This window comes from Camelina sativa, chromosome 15 (assembly GCF_000633955.1).
Source record: "Camelina sativa cultivar DH55 chromosome 15, Cs, whole genome shotgun sequence".
NCBI lineage: Eukaryota > Viridiplantae > Streptophyta > Magnoliopsida > Brassicales > Brassicaceae > Camelina > Camelina sativa.
In genome coordinates this window covers 14,593,599-14,619,241 of record NC_025699.1, presented here as the reverse complement: position 1 = coordinate 14,619,241, position 25,643 = coordinate 14,593,599, and the positions used below count along the sequence as shown (strand labels likewise).

The 25,643-nt window shown below is 36.3% G+C and overlaps 1 protein-coding gene and 2 long non-coding RNA genes across 3 annotated transcripts; 2 read left to right on the top strand and 1 right to left on the bottom strand.

The window, feature by feature from the left end:
* Positions 14,987 to 18,405, bottom strand: LOC109129211. Its single transcript, XR_002035402.1, has 2 exons — positions 17,969 to 18,405; positions 14,987 to 15,377 (listed from the first exon to the last, which is right to left on the bottom strand). It is a non-coding gene; the product is annotated as an uncharacterized LOC109129211 (long non-coding RNA).
* On the top strand, positions 18,683 to 19,306 carry LOC109129276. The gene is made up of 2 exons (XR_002035492.1): positions 18,683 to 18,750; positions 18,928 to 19,306. It is a non-coding gene; the product is annotated as an uncharacterized LOC109129276 (long non-coding RNA).
* LOC104748461 (receptor like protein 30-like) lies at positions 24,085 to 25,113 on the top strand. The gene has a single exon (XM_010470100.2). The coding sequence runs from the start codon at positions 24,085 to 24,087 to the stop codon at positions 25,111 to 25,113; it is 1,029 nt and encodes a 342-aa protein (XP_010468402.2).

Sequence of the window (25,643 nt, the reverse complement as noted above, 5' to 3'; positions counted from 1 at the left end):
AAGTTCTCACTAATCTGTCAGATATCTCTTAGAAAAAACCAACGGTCTTGGTCCCTCAGAAATGCGTCGGAAATGTTGAAAATTTTCCGAGAATATTCTGACGACCTGGTTTTCATCGGAAATTACCAAGCAATTACAGACGGATTAACATATTTCCGAGGATTTTATGAGAGACTTTTTTTCCTCAGAATTTCCTCGGAAACATGTCGGAAATCTCTCGCAAATCTGTCAGAAATTTCCTACGGATTTTTTCTGTCAGAAAATTCGTCTGAAATCGACGTGCTTTCTTGTAGTGGTAGGTATACACGCTTCTTCTTTTAAATTATTTGCGCTTACAAAGTTAACAGGTTGAATGGTCATTTCACCTGAGATTCCAGAATTTCCTTAATACCGTAAACCTCTGTGTGTAGAGTCTATTGTTCCCATAGACAGGATCTTGTATAGATCCTTAGTTCCAATATTCAACATTCTAATTTGCTTGTGCTTTTCATTCAACTCCTTTTCGAGCATTGTTGCTCTTTCGTTTTCTTTGTAGTATTTTTCTTGCAGATTACTTAGTTTATGCAGAAGTCCTTCAGTTGATTGATCAACTGCCCCAGTTGGAGTATGAGTATCCTTTCCGGTCGCATCTTCATAGGCTGATGCTAGTTTAGATTCCAGAGTGAGATTTTCTTGAATCATCTTCAGTTTATCCTTTCTTAGTTGAACCCAACTATCATACAAAGTTATATATTCCTCCTTAGGATTCACTTTCTGAATCAAAGTCAGCTCCAATCTGAACACTTTCTACATTGATTGTGAATGCAACAAAGTTGAAAAGTTCTTCTCCTTCCTCATCAGTTTCAGAGTCGCTGAGGCTCAACAAGGATTTCTCATTTGACTTGTTTTTGTTTGGCCATTCAAATTTTGTATGTCCCATACCTTTGCACTCAAGGCACTTCAGCTCATTCTGTTTGATGACTGGACATTCAGGTTTGATATGACGATAGCCTCCACATTCATAACATTGGATCTCCTTTCTCTTTGCAGAGTAGTCGTTGTCTGGTTTGACAGATCTACCACTAGGTTTGTCCCCTTCAGTATTACTCCAACGCCTCCTATCTCTGTTGTTGTTTCTCTCAACCTTTTTCAAGGCTTTACCAAAGTTTTTGGCCAGCATAGCCATACTATCCTTGATTTCTTGAAACTGAGGTTTAGCTTTGTCTTCATCAGCTTCCATTTTTCAGTTTTTAGAATACCAACCAGTTCGGCAAACGTCATTGAAATAGTATTACCATCTACCCTCATCACAGCTTTATGAGCAGCAAACATGGCAGGGAGACACCTCAGTAATTTCTTTACTAGTGTATGGTCCTTGTATATCTTCCCAACTACTTCAGTTTCATTTGCTATAGCACTTATCTTTGAGTTGAACTTCACAATTGTCTCATCGAGTGCCCTCTTCAGACATTCAAACTGTGTAGCTAAGAGATCAAGTCTTGTTTTCTTCACACTTGATGTTCCTTCATGAGACTATTGAAGAATATCCCAAGCTTTATTTGATGACTTTCACCCTTGAATGAGTTTGAACTCATCTTCTTCCACACCAGAGAAAATTGCATTAATGGCACTTGCATTGAATTTTGACAGATTCTTCTCATCTGTAGTACATCTAATTTTTGGTTTCATAATCTTGACTCGATCTTCAGTTGTATCATATGGAGGTTCCCAACCTTTTTCTACTGCTGTCCATGCGTCTTCTCCTTGGCCTATGTTGAGTTGTGTCATTCGAACTTTCCAATATCCATATCTTTTAGTATCAAGCATGATGTTCTTACTTGTACCTATACCATCAGTATTTGGTTCCATAACTTAGGATCTAACCTGTGTAGAGACGTCAGTCTCAGATCGGTTTCCTGCTATGATACCAATTGAAACAACTAGAACTTTGAATACTATTTCAAGAACACAAACGATATAAATAAACTGAGTTATATTATAGATTCCTCATATAAATATCTTATAAGCTTGTTTGATTAACTTCATGCAACATCACCATAAGTGATTTGCCACTTAATTAATCCTAATCTACCCAATCTTACCAGCATAGAAACAGCTTTGCACACTCGTATATTCACTCACCAGCAGACGAAAACAACTCTTTTCTTTTGCTTGATTCTAAACTCACACTTTTCTCTCTACAAAAGTGCTCACCCTAATAAGATGAACTTCTTTCAATTATATAGGCTTCAACAATCTTCACCGCACTCTTCTTTGTCCAGTAAATACTGCAGTGCTTCATGTCCTTCACAACGCCTCTCTTTATCTAGTAGGACCTGAGAAGTTCCCCATCATCATGTTGACTTTAACAATCCACTTGTAGCATTCAAAAAACACTTTTAAGGCTGACACATTTTTTGCCCATGCTCTTGCTATAGTCAAACCTGCTCCCCATCACCATACTTTATGTGTTGCACTATCTCCAATGTGCCACCCTGGCAGTTGACACTTGACTTCTTCCCGCTTCGTCTGAAGACCTTCAGACATGGCTTGTAAATCTTACAGGCACTCTGTTTCTTCAGTATATTCTTACAAAAATATTCAACAAAGATTCAAGTATTAGTGTATAGGATTTAAACTTATATGATGGGTGTCACAATGGTGGAGTCTTCTCTATGCAAGAAAAAGGCTTCTTTAGCGTAACTTGGGCAGCCCTCAAGTAGTAGGGCCCTAATAGAATCTGAGCTAGAAAGACGATGGATAAGCAACCTAAGTGTTGTAAAACGACCTGACCCGTTTATTTTTTTTTTTAATAATAAATACAACATATAACTAAGCATCCCATACTACTTAATTAAACCACCCAAACCACAATTCCTCATTAAACCAATAACAACCAATATGCACAGCGGAAACATACCAATATTACAGAAACGATACATCATCAATACAATAACATTCCTATCCAATCTATCCAGCAACCTAACATAACTCTAACCAAGGTTCCAACATAAATAATATAACCAACATCACACAAACGAGACCCTAGATCATCCTCCTCCTCATCGCCATGATTCCACGCTACACATTACCTGCACCACAAACACAATGAGATGCGTGAGTATTACCAGAAATACCCAGTGAGACGATCCTCCCATCTACGAGCTATACACACAAGAAAATCAAGAGTACAACCACAAATAAAACATAACAAACCAGCCATTGAACAGAACATCCAATAACACATTCATCACACCTACACAACTTCACACAAAACAAGTTATACAACCCAATCGCTTAGATAAGCTCATGGTCACGCACTCACCTTATCAAGCTGATTCTAACAACAAATACAACTAGGAGAAATTCTCCTTGCGTCTGAAACAGTCCAGAAACGTCCTACAACAAGTGACACAACCAAAAACAACCTTGAAGCAAAATGAACAGAAACATCACAAAAGAACAATCTTAAAGACGAAACCCTAAAATAAAACCAACCGTTAACTATCAAATCTCTCCGGTGAAAAGCTAGTCCGAGACGTCACGAAGCATCCCACAAAATCTCGTGCCGATCAGAAACCAGACGAGACCACGATCTCAGTTACAATCCCCGATGGTTCCAACTCGCGTCTGAGAAAACGTGTCTCACGAAACTGCACATAACTCATCGAGTTTAAATCTAAATCCACTTCTGTAAAAAGGAGAACGACAATGAAAGGCTTGCGAATAAAACTACCAAATTTCGTTACCTTTGACAACGATTTGATATATCGAAACTGTTTCTTCCCAAACCCTAACGATTCTGCTCCTTCTCCTTCTCCTTTAATCTCCTTCACACCACAATAGGCTCTCTCCTCTCTCTATATCTCTTTCTTCCTCTCAACACAAGTATTGAATAGCAGCCACGACCAAATAGAGAGAAAAGGCGTCCATATAATTATAAATACATCACTTAGGGTTTCCCAAAACTGGGTCTAAACCAGGTGAACTTAAACCAAACCGTGCAATTTCATGATTTCACATAAATTGATCGGTTCTTCCACTTTTCTTTGGGACACGGGTGTTATAATTCTCCCCCTCTAACAAAAGATTTGTCCTCGAATCTTACAACACCGTTCCTCCACCAAGGACCTCCGTGCAACCGTCACTACGGCCCGCACATTCCTCGACCGGACTGAACACCGTCAGTCAAGGTTTTCCGTGCAGCTGTCGCGACAGCCCGCACATCCATATGACCCAACGGTCTGCATAACCCTGACCCCACTAGTCAGGACAACCCAAAACACGAGATCAATCTTTACCTCCGAGGTCTACATCCTGTCACTACGCTCATAACCACGTTCTAGACATTGTTTGCTCTCTCACTCATACATTCTTAGGTCGCAACCTTCGAACTGCACCACCTGCACTCTCAGACCGTCGTGCTCGAGCCATACCGTCTCACTCTCGGATCGTCACCCTCGAGATCTCGGTACCAGGGGAACTACTCATCCCCTCCGGGGAACTAATCATCCCCTAGGAGAACTAATCATCTCCTCTGCCGCCCTCAGGGTTGCAACCCGTCAAGCCCGCGGTGCACCAGGGGAACTAATCATCCCCTCAGGAGAACTAATCATCTCCCCAGGAGAACTAATCATCTCCTCTGGAGAACTAACCATCTCCACGTGAGCAAACAAGTCCTAACGTCAATAAGCATCTCCCGACCGGAACTACCTCATGTGATTCGCGTAAAACATCGCAATGCTCTACCAATCACCAGAATATTACCACTACCATGACCACTCTTCAGGCCAACTCAAAACATCTCAACCATTTGGGTGTTTGCACACGCCCTTTCCATAAATAGACAAGTTCTAACTGTTTATAGAACTTTCTACTTATTTGCAATCGCACTTTCCGTAAATAGACAAGCTTTAACTATTCATAAAACTTCCCATTTTTAGAACCCGCACATCTCGTAGCACCCTGACATCACCAATCAAAAATCCATGAAAACTGATCATCTCATCTGTGACCACTCTTCAGGTCAACCTCTAAACATTCTCGCCACTCCAGGCATTCCACATCCCCTTTCCAAAAATAGTCAAGTCATATCTATTCATAGAACTTTCTATTTATGGAAACTTCCCTTTTCTGGAACTTTTTATTTTTCCTTTGCAACGACACTTTCCATAAACAGCAAAGCTCTATCTCCCTAAACACTTTCCATATTTAGAAACTTTCTATTTATGGAAACTTCCCACTCCTAGAATCACATAATCCCTTAACCCATCCCTCGTCAAAATTTCATAAGAACTAATCATCTTATTAAATCTGCAATAAGGTCATCTCGGTCTGAGCAAAACCTGTTACCACACTCACAGAACCTGCTGGACCTCCAACAACACCAGTAAGCACATCGGCCACACAATGTCTCAGAAGACCGCCACACACGGGCACACACTAACTCAAAATTCCGCCACAAAGACCATACAAGCCCCTCCACGGCACACACCGCTAAAAAATTGACAAATTCTAACTTCCATAAAACTTTCCATTTTTAAAACTTCCATCTTTTGGAAACTTTCCACTTATAGTAAATTCTATTTCGGGAAACTTCTCTCAACACCACCGCTTCACGAAAATTTCGGACTCCGAACACCACCTCATCTTGTTAAATAGTGGCACTCCAGCCACTCTAGGCGAAGTAAGTCTCCAACTTAACTTCTTGGAAATCCCTTTCCAACACATCCACTTTCACAAATCACCGCCAACGGTATTTCCCGATACCGGCGTGATCCACCAATTTCCAACAACTTGTCAATAGCCAACTGCACCTCCCGTACAGAAGCTACAAACACTACACAACTAACAACACATAAAATAACTTACAGTGGAATCTCATTGAAGGCTTGAAGAGGATGATACTAGGACTCCATACCACATACAAATTGACTAACTACTCATAATCAATTCCATCACACATCATCATGCATCAAACAATAGGAAGATAATTCAACCAATTAAATTCCTAAACCGCTCTAAACCATCCATTTAACCATCCTAGAACCGTAAGGGCTCTGATACCAAAATAAAACGACCTGACCCGTTTTTTTTTTTATAATAAATACAACATATAATTAAGCATCCCATACTACTTAATTAAACCACCCAAACCACAATTCCTCATTAAACCAATAACAACCAATATGCACAGCGGAAACATACCAACATACAGAACCAACACATCATCAATGCAATAACATTCCTAAGCATTCTATCCATCAACCTAGCATAACTCTATCCAAGGTTCCAACATAAACAATATAACCAAGTCCAACAACACACAACCGAGACCCTAGATCATCCTCCTCCTCATCGCCATGATTCCACACTACACAATACCTGCACCACAAACACAATGAGATGCGTGAGTATTACCAGAAATACCCAGTGAGACGATCCTCCCATCTACGAGCTATACACACAAGCAAATCAAGAGTACAACCACAAATAAAACATAACAAACCAGACATTGAACAGAACATCCAATAACACATTCATCACACCTACACAACTTCACACAAAACAAGTTATACAACCCAATCGCTTAGATAAGCTCATGGTCACGCACTCACCTTATCAAACTGATTATAACAACGAATATAACCAGTTGAGACTCTCCTAACGTCTGAAACAGCCCAGCAATTCCCTACAACAAGCCACACAACCAAAAACGACTTATAGCGAAACTGGACAGAAACATTAGAAAAGAACAGTCTTAAAGACGAAACCCTAAAATAAAAACCAACCGTTAACTATCAAATCCCTCCGGTGAAAAGCTAGTCCGAGACGTCACGAAGCATCCCACAAAATCTCGTGCCGATCAGAAACCAGACGAGACCACGATCTCAGTTATAATCCCCGATGGTTCCAACTCGCGTCTGAGAAAACGTGTCTCACGAAACTGCACATAACTCATCGAGTTTAAATCCAAATCCACTTCTGTAAAAAGGAGAATGACGATGAAAGGCTTGAGAATAAAACTACCAAATTTCGTTATCTTTGACAATGAGTTGATATATCGAAACTGTTTCTTCCCAAACCCTAACGATTCTGCTCCTTCTCCTTTAATCTCCTTCACACCACAATAGGCTCTCTCCTCTCTCTATATCTCTTTCTTCCTCTCAACACAAGTATTGAATAACAGCCACGANCTTATCAAGCTGATTCTAACAACAAATACAACGAGGAGAAATTCTCCTTACATCTGAAACAGTCCAGAAACGTCCTACAACAAGTGACACAACCAAAAACAACCTTGAAGCAAACTGGACAGAAACATCAGAAAAGAACAATCTTAAAAACGAAACCCTAAAATAAAACCAACCGTTAACTATCAAATCCCTCCGGTGAAAAGCTAGTCCGAGACGTCACGAAGCATCCCACAAAATCTCGTGCCGATCAGAAACCAGACGAGACCACGATCTCAGTTACAATCCCCGATGGTTCCAACTCGCGTCTAAGAAAACGTGTCTCACGAAACTGCACATAACTCATCGAGTTTAAATCCAAATCCACTTCTGTAAAAAGGAGAACGACAATGAAAGGCTTGAGAATAAAACTACCAAATTTCGTTATCTTTGACAATGAGTTGATATATCGAAACTGTTTCTTCCCAAACCCTAACGATTCTGCTCCTTCTCCTTCTCCTTTAATCTCCTTCACACCACAATAGGCTCTCTCCTCTCTCTATATCTCTTTCTTCCTCTCAACACAAGTATTGAATAGCAGCCACGATCAAATAGAGAGAAAAGGCGTCCATATAATTATAAATACATCACTTAGGGTTTCCCAAAACTGGCTCTAAACCGGGTGAACTTAAACTAAACCATGCAATTTCATGATTTCACATAAATTGATCGGTTCTTCCACTTTTCTTTGGGACACGGGTGTTACATGTTAGTTGATAAATTAAAACATCCAACAAGAGAACATTAGTATTATATAAATGTTGTAATTCACCTCTGTTATGGCAGATATAAGCACTATTGCAGTTTTGTCATCTTCCTTAGTATGAACTAATTGACAAAACTCTAACTGAAGCAAAGATCGCCTTACGCTTTCTTCACACCTCTTTGTAAATATTGCGATGGAATGACGGTGATGATTTGAAGCAGAAAAAGTGCTTTTGCAGATCTTTGCATCAAATCTCTATAACTATCAATATAGTTGTGTGCCTGCATGACAACAAGACCAAAATTATAAACCAAAAAGATGGAAGAGAAAACCAGAACAAAAAGTTAAAACTCTCTTACATCCTTTACTTTTGATCTCACAAGTGATTGAATCTTGCTTTCATGCTCATGCATAACATCAGTAGAAAAACGACAAATCACCACTTCATCATACATGCGGATATGGTACCAGAGTTGGTGTTTTTTGACATTATACGACTATTCCATATTGGATACAATGATCCTGATGAAAAAGATATAATCCTTTGTAAGCAGCCGAGCGAAAGAGGTCGCCTTCTTGAGCAACTCAGACAAATGTACTATCACCAAATTGTGGTGTTCTCACCTTTTTCCGTTTCTATAATACGTTAATTGCTATCAATCCAATCTTGACATCAAACGTATTTACTCCACCCATTATCATGCAAGTCAACATCAAGCACATGGCAGCCGTTTTACCACCTCCGAAATGGGAGACAAAAGCAGAAAAGGAAGCTAATGAATCCTCTTCATCTAGACTCTTAATAAGGATATCGACGGCCTATTGATAACCAGTTTCATCACAGTCGTGGTGCTAAACAACAAAATCTTCAGCCTTGGCAAAATATGTTGGGTTAAAAGATCACCTCTGTCCCTGAGTATTCCACAAGTTTTTTTCATAAGATAGTTAAAAGACATCTGAATATAAAAACACAGTAAGAGCAGTATCAGGAGTGGAGAGCACATCGGCTACAAAAATCATGCAGCCATTAATGTGGACGGTAAACAAACGTTCCCTTAAAGTAGAGCTGTTGTCAACCTCTCTGCCAACCATAACAACTAAAGAAGAGGTAGAAAGTGGTAGTGGATGTGACATGAAAAGAGTTCTAGCAGATCAACATGCAGTCGTAACTTTCATATCTCCACTTAACACGTTAGGAGTTAGAAAAGGACGGTTAGCTATAACTAATCTCAAAAAAACTGGAGTTCGGGGCTGGTTGTTAATCCCAAAAAAAATTTCCTTTCAATTATTACTACTTGATGAGGTGGAAAGATACATCCTACTACAATCTGATAATACAACAACATGGTGCGACTGCGATCACTTGGCTTAGACAGAGATGAAATGCAAACAATATAAGGCTAGATTGTTTATATACTCCCCCACCTTCTGAGTAGGGCTTCCACCATTCATCCCAAGAAAGTAGGCCTCCATTTTTGCCATCTGGGTATGAGTGTATCAAATGTTCCTTTTGTTATCAACGACCATTTCTACAACACGACAAGCTCTTTCCTCCCATCATTTGCTCAGCCTCCTTGACGGTGGATATGCTCTTTCAACTTCTGATCCGGAACCCGTTCTGCATCTCAAGAACCCTCCTTAGCTTCATCTGAGCCATACTAGGCAGTGACTTTGTCGATGTCTAGTGTTGATATCTTCAGGGCTACGGTCTCTCTCTTCAACTGGACTTCTATCTCAGCCCCTTTCCACCTTTTGAGCTTGGCAGAACCGAAACCCCCTTCACTGATAAGTCTTTGTTCTCTTCCGGCAAGCCGTCGCTCAAATCAGATCCACTGGTCAATCACAACAACTCTAGGGTTTGTTTGGTTGGCCTTGGATATGCACCCGGCCCATTAGCTGCTCGAAAGCTCATGCCCAACTTCCAAAAAACCAGGTCTAATTTAAATTCCTATTTGTCAAGCTTTTCCTTTTGTCTAGGTATATGGTTAACACATAGCCGAAGACTCTATTGTAGACTCATGTTAACTAGACTAGGTTGGCTTTGCAATTTTTTTTACGAGAACCCTAGTTATTGCCAAAGCTTTACCCCTAGTTGATGGTCTTAAGAACCTGTGTCTTTATAGTTTTTTCAACCTGACCCCAGCTAGCAACCCCAAGCTTCACCCATTCATCTTCACCCTAACCTTGTTTGTGTTGCCAAAAACAAAACCGAACATACCTACATTGTATCTTCTTTTGTCAAATTGGCTACATGCTTTGTGTGGATTTCTGAATCTCCATGGTCAAGGTCTCCATGTGAGAGAGAAACCTATTGTATTGTTACAATTTAACATATATTTATGGCATTTTCTGGTTTTAGTTTCCTTTGGAAGGTCTGAATCTAATGGCTGAAAGTTCTATGGTCTATCGCCCTGGAATCCATTTTGCTCACCTGATGATTTCAAGAAGATCAACTTCAGTACCACTTCCATCTCACGGAAATTATGGGTTAAAGATAATCCTTGGCTACCAAAGCAGCCTACCCGAGATCTTACATCCTTGAGTAGTCCCAGGATGGGTGATTTTCCGGGAAGTGACTGTTAGAACTGTGCAAATGAGAACAAAACACAGGGAAAGATCATGTTGTGATTTGTAGGGACGGTAACAAGTCTTTAAAGTCTCCCGGATATAGCAAAACGGCTGTCGAATATAGATGGGCTCACGGGCCTAATGGGAAGACGTGAGGCCTATTAAGTATAATGGGCCCATGGACTGGAATTAGACATGGAGTCCACTAAGAAGTGGCGGTCGGGGTGTTACTAGTAGTATCAGAGCCGAACCCAGACGAGTGTGGAGTCGTGTGGGCTCACACCATCAGGGGTAACGGTCTTGGTGCGCAAAGAGGACGTTGCAATCTGTTAGTGGGGGTGAATCATGACACCTCAAATTCAGGGACTTGCGGAAAAGTTTAAAAGAATTGATTTGGCCACTTATTCACCAAAAAGCACTTATTTTTTCGTTAAAGGATCTTGAGAGAACTCCACAGTTAAGTGTGCTTATGCTGGAGTAGTCTCAGGATGGGTGACCTTCCCGGAAGTGACTGTCGGAACTGTGCGAGTGAGGACAAAACAGAGAGAAATATCATTTGGTGATTTGTAGGGACGGTAACAAGTCTTTAAAACCTCCCGGACATAGCAAACTGGCCGTCGGATATAGATGGACTCACAGGCCAAATGGGAAGACGTGAGACATATTAAAGAAAGTGGTCCCATGCAGTAGGATTAGACATGAAACCTACTAAAAAGTGGTGGTTTGAGGCGTTACACGAATGAATTAAATCATGTGCTTGTCACACAAAAAAAAAAGTTTTAGTTAAAGAAAAAATTATGTTCCGTTGATCAGAAATGAGATATTTGAAGCACTGGCTCTGTAGCAAAATTAAAGTAGGATCGAGTGAAGAAGGTTCGACCATAATAGAGCAGAGCAACATAACAAAAAGACCTACGAGAGACTCTCGCTTATGCGGAGGCTCTCATTTCAAAGAATAGTAACAAAAGAGCCTGTACAGCTAGAGCCCGTGCCTGCCTCTTTATTAATGATAATCAGGGCCGGCTCAACTTTTTTTGGATCTGGTGCCCAATTTTTATTTTTTTCCCCAAAACTAAGGTTATAGTTGCAAAATTTCAAACTTAATGATCCTAAATTACAAAATATCTAAAATATAGGGCCTAAAACCTTGAAGAAAAAAATTAAAAATTCAGGAGACATGGTGCAAAAGCACCTCTTGCACTGGGTCAGCGCCGGCCCTGATGATAATTTTTCAAATTATAGTATTTCTTATTAATATCTGACAACTCTTTTGTTCTTAGCGAAATTTTTGATTATAATTCATGAGAATTATTGACATGCATACGCTATGTGAAGAAATCTTGATATCACTTGTCATTATGTAAGATCATATATAGGGCTTTTGTTAGAAACGGTCTGCAGTAGTGGGTAATGTGGTTGTAAAGATAGGAGGGAAAACATTTTCATTTACTTGTATATCATTGATTATGTTGTTCTTGTCTCAGCTTTTATTCTGTCTTCTTCTAATTAAAGCATTTTTGTAAAACTTGTTCTCCGAACATATAGAATAACAATAATAAGCACACATCTAGTTTTCTTATAAGATTTATTCATGTTTATTATTGGTCAAGTGGAATTCAAAATAGGCAATTCTCATAAATACCACTAAAATGAGTTTTTTTTTTCAAAAAATACTAGTTTTAGTTTTTTCTCCAAAAATATCACAAAATTGAACTAAATTTTTTATATCAAACACTAAACTGATCGCTAAATCTTAAACACTAAACTGATCGCTAAATTTTAAACACTAAACTATATCCCTAAAAACTATATCCGAAATCTAAATTTGTCAACCCAAACCTAACAAAAAAAGAAATACCCAATGAAAAAACAATTTTTTGTGTGTTTATGGTATTTTTGGATAAATACAAATTTTGTGGTATTTCTGGGAAAAAAAAAATTATTATTTTTGGAAAAAAAGTGAAATTGTGGTATTTGAGGAATTTCTCATTCAAAATCCAGGTATTGCTTGCCTTAGATGGATGTATTCAGTTTTCCAAACTTGAATCAAACAGTAAAGCTCACACTAAAATGTTCCCCTGGCTGCTCCCTTCAGCTATCTATATCTTGGTCGGTATATTATACCAATTTGATCTTGAAATATTAACCCCAAATTTTCTAATTTAAAACAAATGCATACCACTGTATATTACAAAGTTTGTTTTGTTTTGTTTTGTTTTGTTTTAAACCATGTTACAAAGTTTTAAGCTATTAGAATAATATACTAGAAACTCATAATTTACCAATTTACATACAACCAAAACTAAGAATCAAGTGTTGTAAAGAGGGAAAAGCTGGGGAAACGAAGATGATCAAGAAAGATGAATGAAGGAGTAAACCTTTTAACAAACAAAAAAAGATGAATGAAGGAGTTCAGCGGGAAATAGCGAAAAGGTAAACATTGAATCAAGGAGTCACATTCTAGAAAGACACTTGATTTGAAACGTTACATAGTTGCACTACGCAAGTATTCTTTTGTTGTCAATGATATATAACAATTTCACATTAAAATACAGAGTTTGATATCTTTTGGCAAAACAGAATCTGATAATTAAAAAAAAAATCGATAGCTCTATACGAAACTGCACATACTAGTCGTCAAACATAATATCGCAAATCAATCAGCAATGCATGTAGACTCAATTTTCCACTATAAAAAAAGTCACAAGAAGGCACCAACAGCATCAAAAAAGAGTTGAGGAGGTGATATTTTATATACGTATTTAATAATTTTAACTTAGTTCATATCTATTCTAAGAGTTAATGTATTTATTTTTTTATTTCACTGTTCAACCCTAGAGAGTCTCTTATAACTTCTCCATCAAGCTAACCAATGCTGATCACAATTCACAAGGATCCTAGTGGTAAAATGTTTTTTCAATAAAATCTTCTCGCAACAAAGACTCTGACTTTAGTTTTTCTTTATTTATTATACAAAAAAAAATGTAGCTAGAGGATGATAATTAAACGTTTTTAAGAAAACTAATTACAACACCGGAGCTAAGTTTTGAGTTTGTGTCAATAACTTGAAACAAAAAACATCGATTTGACAATGGGACACGAAGGGAGTGGTGCAATACACAACAAACTTCCTAAGAAAGAGATTGCTACGTACCTTTGACCTTTCAAAGCTTCCACAATTCGTGCCGAAGGAATCTACTTTCTTATCAGATACGGGAAGGGTTCCTCAACAGTCAACAACATTATCTACATGAGTCTCATCAGAGTTTGTATAGATACCTTCAAAGCTGCATTATAAAAAAGCCTTATATGTCTTTATTTAATTAACTTCACCCTCACTTGTCCTCCACATCAAGCCTAATAAAACAGAGCATTTTTTGAGGAATGTGCATGGAGCTCTTTCTTTCTCCATAGCAGCCCTTGCTTGCTCGTGTCTCCTCCTTTAAATATAACCTCCTCTCCTTGTTGCTAAGCCTCTCTCATCCCACACGCTCAAGACCCTCTTTGACATATATATCTATGTAAATAAAATAAAACCTTTTCTGCAATTCTCTGTGTCCATCTCCAGAAAATATCGTGTACACTAAGATCAACCCAACCAGACTCTACGAATGGTTCAATAGATGTTTATATGCTGTTTTTGTCAACTGAATCTAACAGAGATTTCAAATACTTTACAAAATACTAAAGTAAGAGTTTCCTTACGAATCTCAACTAAAGTTCTTAGAGGATGCTTTTAGTTTAACACAATTTTTATTTTGTCTGATAAGATATGAGAGAGGACCAAGGATGTGGACGCACTGGCTGGAGCAAGTATAGGGTCAAGGTTCGACCAAAACAGAGCAACATATAACAAAAAGACCACGAGAGACACTCGTTTATTTGCGAAGGCTTTCTATACACAGAAGAAACATGGGCCCAAAGCTTTATAGATAAGTTCGCCAAGATAAGATCTTTATCAAGCTCTTCTCACTCCGTAAGAATGTGTTACACACAAAAAAAACCCTGTTTGTCTATGAAAATCATGTTAACGAACCTCAAGTCTCAACATTTTTGACTGGATATACATTTTTGACTGCTTAACCTATGATCACACATGGATTTCCAACATCGAAAGTACCAAACTCTATCAATAACAAGTAAAACCTTATATATGTATGTAAAATCATGCTTTCAAACTTGAATCAAACAGTGAAGCTCGCACTAAAAATTTCCCCTGGCTGCTCCCTTCAGCTATATTAGGCCGATCTTTACCTATTTGACTTTTGAAGTTTTAACCCCAAATTTTCTAATGTAAAACAAATTCATATATACCACTGTTACAAATATAATTTTTGGTTAGTTTAGTTTTAAACCTTCCTACAAAGTTACATACTTACATTTTACAAGATTTCTAATTAGTTGTAGTGACAATAATTGTAATGGCATATGGCTTTGTTTGAACGTATGATTTAATAACTGGAGATTTCGGGAGAATTTTCTATATTAATCTTGAAACATGTGAAAGATAAGTGGTTAATTTGATTATTTATTACAATAGTAGTGGCACTGTAGCTATGTATGATATGTATGAGTCCATGCATTATGTAGCTATATATGGTATGCATGAGTCCATGCATTATTTGTTTAACTCTCCTCAAACCAGAAGCTTCGACTCCTTTAAGTGTCTCATATATGGCTATATTCATTTCATGTCATAATTTAGAAACCTTTCTCTGGCATGATAACAGCTTCCACTCCCAGTGCTCGATTTGACCGGCAGAGCACTGCCTGCCACCTCCGGAGAGCGTGATTAAGGCTTGGAGGATTTGAATACGGCTGCTCTCCTGGACTATAGTCTGTTGGATGTCCTTCCTTCCAATGGTGTTAACGGTCTCCCTACGGTTCCTCATCTGCAAAAAAATGCTTGAAGTTGAGAGGCAAGACAGGGGCTATTAATGTAGCAACAAAGTCATACAAAACGTGATGCATATCCTTTTAATTATGTGTCAATAGAAAGAATAAGATTATGCAGCATAATAGACCAGACATTATACAGCTTGTACAGATTTTGCTTGATGTTTTTTCAAATCCAATAAACAGTTTTTTCAGTTGGTTGATGATATTATGCAGCATAATTGACAAACAATTCATCGTATCCAAATTAATAATAATAATATTACTCGAGGCTAAGAAAACAATATTTTTAAAAAAGGACAACCTGCCCATTTTTTAACCCTAATGGTTGATTTATTCAACATCCTCATTTTCACTCTACATCATGTTATTTCTCTTCTACCTAATAATTCAACATCCATCTTAATTTTAATCTCTACAATAGTGATATTATGCAGCATAATTGCCAAACAATTTATCGTATCCAAATTAATAATAGTACTCGAGGCTAAGGAAACAATTTAAAAAAAAAAAAGACAATCTGTCCACTTTTTTAACCCCAATGGTTGATTTATTCAACATCCTCATTTTCACTCTACATCATATTCTCTCTCTTCTACTTAATAATTCAACATCCATTTTAATTTTAATCTCTATAATAGTTTTGTTCAATAAAATTCAACACTCTATTCGATTTGTTTCTTTTTTCATATTTTTATTCATGTTTTATGTTTTTGTGGTTATATACTAATTATAACGATTACCAACTGTAATTAAATAAAAATTGTTAAAAGTTAATAATTTTTCCTTAATTTTTTCTAAGTAACAAAATATATATATATATATATATTCATTATGAAAACAAATAAAGTTATAGAAAACATAAAATGCAATACAATATATTAATAAGCATACAACACAATTTAATAAAACACACATAGTTCAAATAGACAAATAAACACAATTCAAAAACAAGTAATTAGAAGAATCTTGGGTGTTCAATGGATTAATGTTGGGATCCATTTTGAAGAGATGAGTTTTTTTTTGCTGTGTCCAAATCAAATAAAACAAGTATCTAATTATAGATTGTAAAAAAAAAAAGTTTTGATGTATAAAAATAATAAATTAGATTACTAAAGTATAATCAATTTTAAATAATTTGGTGGAAAAAACAAATTAGAAATCTCTACAACCAATAGAAAGAGAACACATATATTTATCTATCTTTTTATCAACAATAATTATTTCAACCAATTTGTAACACCCGTGAACCGGAATCCCGGTTTTAGGAGTGTGCATTGATCGATGCATGGCTGCATCGGTCGACGCAAGTTACTCCTCAGCGGGACAACTTAAGCCAAACGCACATGTTGTTGCATTTTGGGGTTTTGGAAACCCTAAGGGTCATCTATAAAAGCTTATTGTGCCCTTGGCTTGTTTATAGTCGTTTTCACTTATGCAAAAGAGAGAAAATCTTCCAGAGAGCTTCCTGTGAGTTATGTGCCTGTTTTTGAGAGATCTATTCCTATGGTTGGAGTTCTGAGGTCGTGAACATGTTAGGAGCGTGATGTGGTTCTGTCTCTGGTCGTGTGTGGTCTATTCTCTCTGTTTTGCAAAGGTGAGTGTGTGACCATGGCTTATCTAAGCGATTAGATCTGTGTTTTGTATGATTTGGTGTGTTTGATTGCTTTGTGATTGATTGTGCGTGTTTGTCGTGATATTTGTGACTTGTGGGAGGCGGATTTGGCATCACCAGCATTGTAGCGACGTTTGGAGCCGAAAGGATTCGGGAAAGTTTGTGTTCGACGATGAACCGCACGACTGTATCGATCGATGCAAGGTCTGCATCGGTCGAGGCAGTTAGGGATTTGATGGAGACGCGAGGTTGCATCGGTCGACGTAGCTAGGGATTTGTCAGAGTGCATCGGTTGATGCAAGGAGTGCATCGGTTGATGCAAGGGATGTTGCATCGGTCGATACAAGGGATATTGAATCGGTCGATACAAGGAGCGCATCGATCGACGCAGAGTCCTTGCATCGGTCAATGCAAGGAGTGCGTCGGTCGACGCAAGGGCGTAGTGATGACGATTATCTTTTCGCTTGTGTGTATAATCCGATAGATGGGAGGATCGCCTCACAAATTATATTTGATAATAATACTCAGGCATCTCAATTATTGTTTGTGGTGCAGACAAATATAAAGTGTGATCGTAGAATCAAAGCAATAAAGAGGAGGATGTTCTAGAGGCTCGGTTGTTTGTTATGTACTTCCGTTAGGATGCTAGAGTGGCTCTTAGTTGTTTGCTTTGTGCTACTTTTAGAAAACTTGGTAAAGTTAACAAACGAAGTAGGAATATTACCACTAAGCTCATTATTCTCTAGATTCATGTATCTTAGCTGGTTTAGGTTACCGATTGAAGTTGGAACTTCACCTAGATCAAGATCTGTGAGATGGGAAATATTTTTAATGGAAGAAGGAATTTCTTCTAGGAGACCGCAAGATGAAAATTCTAGGTGGCGAAGATATTTGAGATTAATTAAAAAGACCACTGTCATATTTCAAAGAGGTTTTGGTCGCGGAGTAGGAAACGAGTTCTAGTGATATTACCTCTCCCAAGATAGCATCAAACGTGACACCGTACCAAGAACAGCAGTCAACGCTATTGTTCCATGAAGTTGTTGTTACAGAATAGCTGTTGTTGGAATAGATCGGGAACTCCTTTTGTAGCTTTAACAGAGCATCTCTCTGGTCGCAGCGACACAGGGACTGACAAGGACCGTGTGGGACAAGCAAAGGTGCTTGGTAAGGGAAGAAGACAAAAGAAGGTAATAATACCACGAAAGCAATATGATTGGCTTCTTCGATTCATTTGTTGATATTTTGAAGCAAATATAATTCGTTGAATGCTAAGTTGATGGAGATGTCTACTTTCGCACTTCTCTTTTTATATGAACTTTCCGAGCTTGACTTGGCAAGTCTTCCTATGAATTATTGACTTGGCAAGTGTTCTGATGAATTATTTCAAAGATAAATTAAAAGGGTGGATATTGTTTTTCTGGACACCAACCAAAGCTTTAGAAATACAAAAGCGAAGAAAAGAATATAAGAAAAATCCATACGTCAGATAGAGAAGTGTAGGTTTAGGAATATATATATATATATATATATATATATATATATATATATATATATATATATACAATTATCATCTGTGGTAAATTTGTAAGAAAATCGTAGAAAAGTCAAGTCTTTGTCGGCCACACAAAGTGTTCACAGAAGACTTTACTAAGAAAGAAGATAAACCTTGACGTCGACGAGTGGCTTTGCTCTTTCTTCACCTCTTATGACCTATTCAATTATAAATCCAATTCTCACGGCACTAAACCAGTGTATGTTTTTATTTTCAATCATTTATTTTTAATAATTTATTTTATCTAAGTGTATGCATGATGCATGCAACTATTTCTTTTGGGGAATACTGTTTTGTTGAATATTAATGAACGAACTCCGTAGTCCCTACTCGAAGTTACTGAATCTAAACTCTGCATGACAACATCCTTTCGCAGAAACTACTCTGCCCTATAAAAGAAGCAATCAAGAGATTACAAAATGTCGATGATAAGCAAGAAGAGATTAGAATATGGACAAAGGTATACTATCATGAAGAGATGACAAATGCTTGATAGTTGACATTCCCACTGCCCAAATTTAGTCCTTTGCTTTTCAAAACTCCAAGAGAGCTGTAACCAAACACAGCCAGCAAAGACGACAACCAGGTGAATGAAGAAAGAGATCTGATATAAGTTCGGAGGTAGTTGTTTCTTCCTACGCTTGAATTCATAAAAAAAAGGAAACATTTTCATATTCGTTTTTGCCTTTTGCTTTTTACAATATTGTTTGTTTGCCTAAACTCTAAAAAATGTACGTCATTTAATATTGAGAATTCTCGTTAATTGTGTCAAACGAAAATTAAAAAATGTGTCTCTTTACTCCTTTACAATTTACTCAAACAGAATCCTACGATAACGTGTATAGCACGTTGCAACAATAACTCTCATGTGAGAAATACTCTTGTGGCCGATCAAAACTTTCCACAAAGATTTGGCTTTACAAAGTCACTCGTGAAGATTTTTCCTCCAAAGTTCTCACAAATTATACTATATCATATGTAAATTATTTATTTCCCAAACCTTCTGTTTCACTAACGTTTTTCCAAATCTCTTCTCTGTTGTTTCATTCAAGAATTAGAGACCCTACATCCGTTTTGTTCCTCCTAATACCCACAAAATACTAAATCATAATATATATATATATATGCATTGAATAAACTATACTGAAGAGTTTTGAGACTTAATTTATAATTGAGAAACATAGGCAACCAACATGGACCATATTACACAAAATGGAGAGAACATTCGATCTGAGGCAAAAGAGAAGTCATACAAAGAACAAACACTTGGGGAACTTTTAATTTGTTCGAGATTAATAGCATAAACATATACAATCTCATGAACCATAAAAATAAATGGTAACAACATTACAAAATATAACACCAACAAATATTTATTGGAAATAGAAAATTACAAGGAAGAAACACTCGAGGAACTAGCTTAGAGTAAAATATCAATTTAGAGAAGAATCGTATAAAACCCCTTGTGTTATACTACGATTGTACCCCATGTTCTCTAAACGCGGCTCTTTACGGACGACTGTTATGACTTATGTATTTGGGTAATTTTGAGAGCCTTATGTATTTGGAAGCCTGAAACTAACTTCAGTTTTTTTTTCTTTGTCTATGATCTATAAACACAGAATTAGGTTTTGTTGGTGTTCTGTTTCGAGATCAATTTAACAACAGCATTTGCAGAAAAGTAACTAAGAAAGTTTGATGGGTCCATTCATCTATATGTGTATTGATGCTATAAGCAAATAAGAATGTTTCATGAATTACAAAAACAACTAAATCAATCCTTACGCCCTATGAAAAAAGCATTGACAAACCTCAAGTCTCAAACGTTTTTGACTGGATGTATTACCTTCAAAATGTAAAAAGGATTTGGCTAGACCTATGCACACATGGATTCTGATTTCTGAATATCAATGGTAACAAATTCCATCAATAACAAGATATATATATATATATATATATATATATATATATTTTTTTTGATAAATACAAGGATGCAGTTAAAGAGACATTTGGTTTGTAATCATGTTTGAAAGCATGATCTTATATATAATACTAGGAGTTGCTCCGTGCTACGCACGGATTTATCTTCATATTTTTCCGTAAGTTTAGTTTTTAAAACAGCCAATTATTACGATATTATTTTATACAACCCAAATATCTAATATTTTTAATTACATTTTGGGTTCTACCCTTTTATTTATATATATTTACAAAGTTAATTCCTAAAAATTTTCCAAAAATAGCATTACATCAGATTTTGTTTACTAAATATTTCACATACTATTCTAACTTAAAAAAATACAGCAAAATCAATATGGAAACAGAAATTATGATATATTTAACCACACCTTCTATTTTGTATTGAAGATATTCTTTCTATGAATCTTTTGCAAAGAAAGAAAACAACAATTTGATTACTATTTTGTTTTCCAAAAGCTGTGAGCTTTGATTCTTAACGTAAGAAAAACTTCGATTCACATCTATTTAAATATTATAATTAATAAATATAAACTTAATAAAATTTTAAAATATTACTGTAAAATTAAAAATTTTAAAATACTATATAATATGGTTATATAGTAGATAGTTTATAAAAATGACATGTTGAAATTAATAAAATATCATTAAATTTGTGCTAATACGGGTTAAATCCTTATTTTATTATTCGTCAATACTATTAATATCAGAAGATTTGACATATAAAAATTAAGTTGATTTAACTAAGATTGTTTAAAATAATTAAATTATTAGGTAAAATATGACTTAATCATAGTATATAAATGACTTACTATGTATATAGATCCACTATTTTCTGTTATATTAATTAAAATCAAAATAGAATCTTAAACACTAAACAAAAAAAATTAAATATAACAAACAGATGTTCATAAAGTATATTTCGGGTTAAAAAAATTAATATAAACATTTAGCTGCACAAACAATCAGAAAATTTAGTTATTCCTCTATTTGGAAAACATCCAATATTTAATACACAAATACAATATAAATATAAATAATAATAATAATTATATGCACGCGGTGTACCGTAGGTTAAAATCTAGTATTAAATGATAATCTAGTACCGTAGGAAAGAAGAGATCATCAAATGATAATCTTTTGGAGCTTGCCAAAAGAAAACTTTACTTTAGTATTAAATTATATAATATAGTAAGGTTTCTTTCAACTCTTACTCTAAGAATCATCATTATATATTAAAATTCTTTTAAAATCACATACAATTATTTTTATTTTCTTTTATAAATATTTTAAAATGATTGCATAAATCATCAAAAGATGAACAATAATAAAAATAATTTACATTTTTGGAAAAATTATTCAAGACTTAGTAAGATAATATTTGTTCTAAAGTTAGGAACTTCACAAAAACGGATTATCCGAACAACGATACTATTGTTACCAGTGTGTTGTTTGTTGGAAATTGAATCGAGGATAGAATAGAGAATAAAAGTTATAGTTTTCACATTAATTTGAAAGAGGATGTGTTTGTATAGTAATAAGTTGTTTTTAGAAAACCAAACTTTATAGAATGTTTGAACCTTTAAAAGAGAGAAGGGATTGAGATCAAATATTAGTTATCATAAATTTGCAAGTGTTTCAAAATAATAAGTTAAAGATGAGAAGTAATCTAAACAAAAATGAAAATTGAGGAAAAATAGTGGGTAGATATAGGGCAATGCATAAAATGATGGTATTATTTCAAATTAAAACATAACTGATTATGTTCATAATTTATTCTGAAATTCCTAATATGAAAACTTAGAAATTTTATGTAATTCAAAAATACCATGATGTTTGAAATAATAAGTGTGAATCTAAGAAAATAATTATAGAATTAGATTAAAACATCTCACAATCTTACGTAGTTTCCAGAAAATAAGCTCAAAATTTTAATTTTATATAAACAATTTTTTAAAAAGTTAAACTAATTTACTTAAATAATACCATCCCACCATCTTATTTAAATTTGATTCTGCTTGTGCCTATGAAAATTATATAAGATTCAAACACAGAAATTAAACCCAAAAATTCAAACCTATAAATTTAATTTAATATTGGTTTAGTTCTAAGATGAAACCAACCACACACTGATATAAGGTGACTCTAGATTCTTGAAGGCTGCATATGTTTCTTATTAAAAAATAGAGGAAAAAAATGTTGATGTTTTTTTTTTTGGGTTTTATGGGCCTGTAGTTAATTAAATCCAAATTATAGTTAATTAGGTCCAAAGAAAAAAAGTACATGTGTTAGAAAAATAATTAGCCAAGTGTCATCTCCTTAACAAAAATTAAGAAAAACCTTCTCATATTATATAAGATTTGGTCAACTTGTTATATATATCTTCACTAACGTAGCGGTTTCGTCGAACACTTTGGTGGGGCACTTAAAATTTTCTTCCCAAAAAGAATATTGACGACTAGGTGACTCAATCCACATGACGACCGGAATAACCGATTAACTTCAAATCCATTTCTCACGACATCATGGACATACATATTTGTTTGTGTCTCCTTCTATCTTCTGCTCATATTTTTCTTTTCGTTTGTACGTTTTTAAAGCTGTCCACAAAAGGAATATATTCATCATTTTCCAATGGAGGACTTGCCAAGTCAAGCTCCTTACAGAGGATGTCCTTATATAAAGAGAAATGCATAAGCAAAGACAGTGTATCACAAACAAAGCGTCTTTTCCAAAAAATATGATCATGAGTCAAAGCCAATCTTTTTGTTTTACTGGTATTATTACTATCTATTTCTTCTTTTTCCTTCTTCCCTTACCAAACACATTTGCTTCTCCCACACGGTCCGTGTGCCTCCACGACCAAAGAGATGCTCTTTTTGAGCTACAGAAAGAGCTCCATGTACCAACAACTTCATGGAACAAGAGCGTTGACTGCTGTTCCTGGAATGGTGTCACGTGTGATGCTATATTGGGAGAGGTGATATCACTAGATCTCTATATCTTAAATATTACTGCCAATACCTCTTTGAAATCTAGCAGTGGTCTTTTTAAACTCCAACATCTTCGTATGCTAAGTCTTTCATCTTGCGGTCTCCAAGCGGAGATTCCTTCTTCCATTGGAAATCTTTCCAATCTCACACATCTATATCTTTATCGTAATCAATTAGTAGGTGAAGTTCCTCCTACAATCGGTAACCTAAACCAACTAGAATACATTGATCTTTCCTACAACAAGTTGGAAGGTCAAGTACCTCATTTTATATGGAGAATTTCTAAGTTGCAGTCTGTGGATTTTTCTCATAATTCGTTCAACAATTTCGGCAAGTTTGTGGAAGTTTTGGTGAACGCAACCTTCGGTGGGTTGAATCTTGGTTCAAATTCACTCCAAGGACCAGTTCCCCAATGGATCTGTAACTTCAGATTTTTTTTCTTCCTAGATTTATCTAACAACCATTTAACTGGCTCAATTCCTCAATGTTTGAAGAATTCCACTGATTTTAATACGTTAAATCTGAGAAACAACAGTCTAAGTGGATTTCTGCCAGAGTTATGCATGGATAGCACTATGCTACGATCACTTGATGTCAGCTACAACAATTTGGTGGGGAAGCTTCCAAAATCTTTGATGAATTGCCAGGATTTGGAATTTTTTAATGTGAGAGGAAACAAGATCAAGGACACGTTTCCATTTTGGTTGGGCTCTCGGGAATCATTAATGGTTCTTGTGCTCCGATCAAATGCATTCTATGGTCCAATCTACAACTCATCTGCTTATTTGGGGTTTCCCCGCCTGAGTATCATTGACATATCCAATAATAATTTTGTTGGATCATTACCACAAGACTATTTTGTCAATTGGACTGAAATGTCATTGGTGTGGGATATCAATCGATCTAACTACCCAAGAAACACTTCCTCAAGAACGATACAATATGGGGGACTTCAAACTATCCCAAGGTCTAACTACGTGGGCGTGGGGGACAATTTCAACATGCATGCAGATTCGATTGATTTGGCGTACAAAGGAGTAGACACAGATTTTGATCGGATCTTTCGTGGCTTCAAAGCCATTGATTTTTCTGGAAACCGAATCTCCGGACATATTCCTAGATCCATTGGTTTGTTGAGCGAACTGCGTCTTCTCAACTTATCAGGCAATGCATTCACAGGAAAAATCCCATCATCCTTGGCGAATATTACAAAGCTCGAGACATTAGACCTCTCCCGAAATAACTTTTCAGGTGAAATTCCTCGGAGTCTCGGGAACCTCTCGTTTCTGTCAAACATCAACTTCTCCCACAATCATTTACAAGGATTGGTGCCACGGAGCACACAGTTCGGAAGTCAAAATTGTTATTCATTCGTGGGTAATCCTGGACTCTATGGCCTCGAAGAAATCTGTGGAGAAAAACATGTCCCCGTTCCTACACCGCGTCAACACGATGAGTCTACGTCAGAACCAGAAGAGCCTATGTTGAATTGGATAGCAGCCGCGATAGCTTTTGGACCTGGTGTGTTTTGCGGATTAGTGAGCGGACACATCTTCACTTCATACAAACACATGTGGTTTATGGCTGGTTAAGCTCAATGGTTTCGTCAAGTTTGTACTACGATAAGTAGCTGGACTAAGTGTTTGTTATTTTTAGTTTTCTATTTTGTGGTTTGTTGGTGTTATAAGTTGTAAAAGCACTAGTATATATGGATCGGTAACTCCTTTTTTAACTCCAAAAGAGCATCTCTTTGGCCACGGCGGCACAAGAAGGCCTTGAAGTTTCACATTGGATTTTTATATTACTATTTTGAGAAAATGAGGCTTGAAGCTTTATAGTAATCATTTCATCTCCAAGCCTACTGCATTTACTTTCACAAGCAATACAGATTCTAGCAATTTTTTCAACGAAAAGATGTTTATCTTTTCCTACCTATGAGCTCGACAAAACTTGGAATGGAAACTCTGACCTAAAATCTCAAGGCAGGGGAATCTCTTAGCTCCGTGCAGCTCTCCTTTGGCCACGAGCTTTGCTGCTTGTTGCCTTCTTTGAGGCTACTTCCCCGCTCTGCTCATTGTCACTTCTTCCACTGTCGTCAAAGCTTTCAGTTTTGTCTGTCGAC